Source organism: Coloeus monedula (assembly GCF_965178545.1).
Source record: "Coloeus monedula genome assembly, chromosome: 2".
Lineage (NCBI taxonomy): Eukaryota > Metazoa > Chordata > Aves > Passeriformes > Corvidae > Coloeus > Coloeus monedula.
The window spans coordinates 69,399,399-69,405,398 of record NC_138782.1 but is presented as its reverse complement, the minus strand read 5'-3'; the positions used below and the strand labels follow the sequence as shown (position 1 = coordinate 69,405,398).

The 6,000-nt window shown below is 35.3% G+C and overlaps 1 protein-coding gene across 1 annotated transcript in view; it reads right to left on the bottom strand.

Annotated features, from left to right (window-relative positions):
* Positions 1-3,774: 3,774 nt before the first annotated feature.
* The window catches only part of MAN1A1 (mannosidase alpha class 1A member 1), a gene marked incomplete at its 5' end in the record, with an annotated part of 138,017 nt that continues 135,791 nt past the window's right edge, over positions 3,775-6,000 (bottom strand). Inside the window, 2 exons of the mRNA XM_082302616.1 lie at positions 3,775-4,090; positions 4,733-4,848. Coding sequence (XP_082158742.1) covers positions 3,964-4,090; positions 4,733-4,848 — 243 coding nt within the window. The 3' untranslated portion in view covers positions 3,775-3,963. The remainder of the gene's footprint in view (positions 4,091-4,732; positions 4,849-6,000) is intronic.

Sequence of the window (6,000 nt, the reverse complement as noted above, 5' to 3'; positions counted from 1 at the left end):
GGAGGTGTAGCTGTTATTTCAATATTTAGATTGGAAATCTTAATGTCCTTCTGAAACAAAATATAGTTACAGTTCCTATGACAACTGTTTCCCTCTCCTCTGGAGCATGGGCTAACGACAGGATTTCATTACATGGTCATGTAACACTGGACACTGTGACAGCCTTGTCATCTCCACTGAGCTGTTTGCTCCTAAATGCCATTCAGCTTTGCCCACTTGTATTGTGCAGAACATGAATTGTAGTGACCGACCTTCACTGTGTTTATTGCCTGCCACCTCCCAATTCCCAGCTTCTCTCTTTTCATTAGCAGGCTCACTTTCTACCAAAATACATTTAATATGCTGAATTTTGTTGACAAAAATTCCTAGAAACTTATTTCAGTGGTAGAAATTCTATACACTGACATTAATTAAGAACAGCATCTTAACAAGTACACAGAGTACTGACAAAAATTTGTGAGTACAGCAGCCAAACCAGAATATGCAGCAGAATCCTGTAGTTACTTCTCCACACATATAAGAAAAACTATAACCAGTTGAACAGATATATTAAAAGACTTTATTCACAATAGAGAAATTTTTACAAATATAAGTTCTTAAAAATTAAGCATCTTGATCTATTATGTATTCCATAATTTCAATTTATATAAAGATTAAAAGACTAAATGGAATATGTACAAATCAAAACCAATTTAAATACATGATAGAAATGGATATGTATGAAGTCACCATAGAAACAGTGAGCCATTGGGCATTGCAAAAATCTGTGTATAACTAACACATATGCAATACTTATCTCACAATCAAAAACTTTTTTTTCCCTGTGAAACAATGTTGGTGCCAGTTAAAGTGGGACTCAACATATGCAGATTTAAATGCATTATTATGCTACAAGGAAATGGAAGAAGTGTGGGCAGTCTTTATGCAATAAGATAATCTGTCCATATCCCTGTCTTCTCCCCTCCCCCCCCGAAAATAAACAATTTCTTTTGCACTTACAAATGACTGGGAACACAAAGTCACCATCACTAGCCACTTCCATGAAGTTAGTTAAGTGAATGGGAATTAAAATGCATGTTATCTTGCTGATCTAATGAGCAGTGGTAAATATGGACTGTTCCAAAATGATTGCTCTAACTTTGGTGTTTTGGGGTTATTTAAAAAAAAAAAGAAAAATTGATATATTCTCAGTTTATGAAAAGTTTTTTCTTACAGTTGGCAGATCTACATGTTGTACAATCTTCTTGTCTACTTACATTAGTTTACAAAAAGTACAGTATAGTGCAGTTTGTACATACAACCTGAATCCCAATACCAGTCACATCAAATTTGTGCTCTTTCAAATCACCCTAACTCCCACACTAAGAAAAACTCATATGAAATGTCTGTATTACAAGGAAACAGCCATGATGCTCATATTTAAGTCCATAAGACCCAATACACACAGAGCTGTGTGATTGGAGCCTGCTTTCTGAAACATGGAGAAGAGCTGTCTGGTTCTCTACTCTTCCCTTCAACTTGCTATGTCCCAGCAAGATCACTACAGACAGCAGGGGGTAAGCAAACCTTGCTTAAAAAAACCATGTAGAAAGTGGCTTAGAAAACACACTTCTCAAAGACTATTTCTGAGTTTTTGCAGTTATGAGGTCTAAAGCAGCACATGCAGGTGGGAGGCAGCAGCAGCAGGTGACCCAATAAACATAACTAAGAGAAAAGTAATTATTGTTACATGTTAAAAAGAAGAAAAATTTTGGTTTTATTCACAGCTATAACTTCTTTGTGGTGGAAAAAAAATCTCCCTTATAAATACTTTTTATAAAGAAATACAAGGAAGTATAGTCCTCCAATGTTACAAAAAAAACCAGAATCAAAATCAGTAGAATTTCTGTTTTGAAAAGAGGAGAGAGCCAAGACTTCATCCTTGCTTGGTTTCTTTCAGAAACCTGCTGTAACATAAGGGAATCCATATTTAAAAAAAGAAAATAATAAAAAAAAAACCAGTAAAGCAAAAAGTTGTGAGCTGCTGTGCTGGCTCTGTGTAAGCAGGCTTTTACCTGCCCATCCATTTCTATCCATTCTCCCAGTGCTGGGTGGCCCAGGCTCACCAGGCTGCCCCAGTAACTCCCATCTAGGAATGCTCAGCTCTGCCAAGCCTGTGCTGGAGCATCAGCAGGTCCTTGCCTTGCCCCCTACACCAACGTCTTTGGCAGCTCATGTGGCATGTGCCATCTCCTCTGTCAGCAGGGGAGGCAGACAGGCTGAGCTGTCTTCACTGACTCTGGGGCAAACTCTATGGGTCAGCTTCCAGCTGCTATATATACAAATGTAATTAGTTATTTTTGGCTTCTACTTAAGAAAATGTCCACTTCATATTTCTATCAGTATAGAAAAAAAAGTGAAGATTTAAAAAAAAAAAAGGTAACTCTGTAAAGCCGAAACAAATGTGTTCCCTCAGCTGTGATTAGCAATGCTGGACATGTGAGCTATCTTACTAGATACCATTCAAGATGGTCACTATTCAGAACCAGATTTGTTTCACTGCAGTCCAATCAATGAATATGTTCTTTCTCAGAATGGGAAGCCAGGTGTTTCCTACCTGAAATGTATGGAAGTCATCCCATCACTAAATGAAAACACAGGTAGACTCAAAAATCATGTAAACCACTTCAAACCAAGTAGAAACAGGAATTAATCATGCCTCATTTCTTTTTCCCTTTGGTGATGCCACAGAGCAAAACATTTTTGGCAAAGCTCTTACCTTTCTTAGCAAGCCAGGTCTCTACTCTAGGGAATATTTTTTAAGCACATTGCATTTCCATTACTTTAAACAAGACAGTGTTGTCAGAAAGTTTTAGTTCAATTCAGGATAACTTCCTCTCTGAATGACTTATCTTTTTTGAGGAGGCAGGTTTTCTTCAAGGCATCTGAACGTCTACCTTTATTCATACAGATACATTAAACTGCTTTGTGACAATTAGCTATCAAGCCTGGTGTCAAGTCTGAACCCACCTAAATCTTTACAAAAGTAACAGAAAAACCAACAAATTGTATCTGATATAATTCTCAGCTTCCAGGAAAATGTCATTGAGTATTTTTTTGCCAACCAACCAAATGAAAACTACTGGACTAGATATATAAAGAAGGTTAATAGTCCCTTTCTTAATATGAAATGGCTACCTTATTTTATTCCATAGTAGCTTGACTAAAGACATAGGAATAACACCACTTAGAAAAGGGAGGAAACAATTTCTTCTATTACAATATTCTAATCAAAACCTGAAAAACTAAGGTCTGCTAACTAATGTGCTAAATCCATAGAAACTAGCTTAATCTAACTTCAACTTATACTGCAGTTTCAGAGTTGTGTCTGCATGAGATGAGAATACCCCTATGTAGACTTCATTGACAATGAAATACATCAGATACTTTACCAAGTAATGATAGACCCGCATAAGAAGAGGCTGTCACAGTCACAAGATTTGTCCTGGATGACACACAAAACAAATTAACATAGAACAACAAAAAACCAACAAACAAACAAAAAAAAAAAAAGAAAGGAAAAAGCTCTTTATACTTAATTCAATATGGCTTTTTGCAACATGGCAAAATATTACAGCTTAAAGCATACATCTCCTCACAGAGGAGAAAAGAATTTTGCAGTCAAATTAAAAGCATAACAGGAAACTAGTAACATGCAGACCCTCTGCTCTTTTAGGCCAAAATGACACTGCAGCCTAACAGAATCTGGGAAGATATCCTATTTCACTTCTAAGAAGTTATTAATCTGAATTAGAAGATTGAGGTTTTATCATAATTAACTGGGTCCATTCATAAATATTTACTGTTAAAAAAAACAGACTGCAAAACACTTGATTTAAAAATTTAACTCAGGAATTTAAAACCAAATCATGTGCCCAAGTCCTGGAAACAAAAGGAATGAAAAAAGTATAAATTAATCTTCATCTATTTCTGGTTTTCTTCTTTATTCCCATCATCTTTGCGAAGAACAGGGAAAGGATGAGCCTCTGTGTTGAAGACCCAGTGCTCAAATGGAAGAAGATCATCGTCAGAAAACAGCAAGTACAGGTACCTGGCAGGAAAAAAAAAGCAGGAAATGAGACCACATCAGGGAAGTTATTTTCAGGAAAACATTAATTCATATTTCATTTACCTGAGTATTAAACTTCCTGTTGAGATGGCATGACTGATTTTTTCTTGCACAGCAAAAAAAAAAAAACAACCCAGAACTGAAGAGATCAAGACAAAACTTTGACCTCGTTAATGAAGATGATGATAGATAATGAAAGCTTTTGGTTTTCTCTCTTAACAGACCCCGCAAGCTTTCCATGGAAGTTGATTTTTTCTTTTTTTTCTATAGTTTTAAAATGAAAAGTATGCAATATAAGTCTGATAAGTTCTCTGTCTAGTCAATTTGATTAGTGCTGGCACATATAATTAGATCCTATCAAAGATATGAGATGCAATTTGGCAAAAACTATCAAGTACCTTTATAAGAAGTAAAGATAATTTCCAGAAGTCAGGGAATTTAATTTATTGACACAGATTGGGAGAAAATAAAAGGCAATTTGGCCTCCTGTCACCTAAGAAGAGCTCTGCTATTTCACTCAGATTTTGTTATGTGAGTGCTAAGGGTAGTAATGATAAATACTTATCTGTAAGGATGATACATAGAACTACTTCACATTAATGAAAGTCAACTTTCTTAACTTACTTGAGTGTCTCTGAAAGGAAGAAACTTTGCTGCACATCGTCATGGCTTTCGTGATTGTTATAAACATCTCTAATGCCAGAATAGCCACCATCTACTCTGCAGTGTTTTTCCAGTGCCTGAAGCAGGGAAGAAAACACCCGAATGAGTGGGATTAATAAAATTAATAATTTGACAGTTTTTCTTTTTTTGATAATAAAATTAGCAAAAAACAATTGCCACAATTTTTTTGATAAAGAGATGAAAACTTGGTAAAGCTCTAGATAGAAAACTCTTTAAAAAAAGACATGGGCACACCTGTCTAATTTTACATTTAGGAAGCGAAGAAAAATAATAAGTGAATAAAAAGTGAACAAAAACCAGCTTTCAGAAGGAAAGATATATGGATATAAGGATTTAAAGACATTTAAACATATGGACTTTAACTCATACTCTTTTTCCTCTTTTTAATAGGAGTAACAATAGCCTTTCTCTCCCAACCTCTCAGCCTTTGGAAATTGTATTACCTATACCTTTCCTGGTCATATTTTGGTACTTAAAATGATTGTGACATAATTGTACACCATACTAAAGATCAGTCTTTTTCTTACCTCCTGCAAGTCCCCTCAAAAAAAGGAAAGGCAACTCTCCATTTTCTGTGTAAGTTGTATGGCTTCTCTTTGCAATTATTTAATTTTCCAATGGGAAACCACTGAAATTGGGCTCTGACTGAATTTCTTTTTTGCAGCAGTCGCATTTTTCTTTGCTACCTCTCTGAAAAAGCTTTGTCTGTTACACAGGAGTAGACAGAAAGCCAGGACTTAACACGCCATAATTTAGCTGTAACAATAACAATGTGTTTTTCTGTAGCTAGTTTCCAAACTCTGTATTCAGTTAAAAGGTGTAAAACAGATGACTGATTCCTATTTCACAATAAAAAGGAGTACACGGGCCACCTAAAAATACAATTTCTTTTCTGCCCACAGGAATGTCCTATATTTGAAGGAGACATATTTTTGAAGGAGAAAAAAGATCCAATGAAGTGTGTATATAAAAGGGTAAAAAAGATGCTGGAACTGGAGAAGATATATACAGTGAGACTATTCAATAAACTTTGTAGCTTTTCTTTACCTTAGACAGGTGTTTGTATTAGAAAGGTGGTACCCACATGCCTATATATGAGCCATAACTTCTTTAAATACATTGCTATCCAATACCTTGGTACTGGATATCTTATCACTACTATATTTAAAAATACTAATTAATCTTTTTTTCTTTATAACTGACCTATT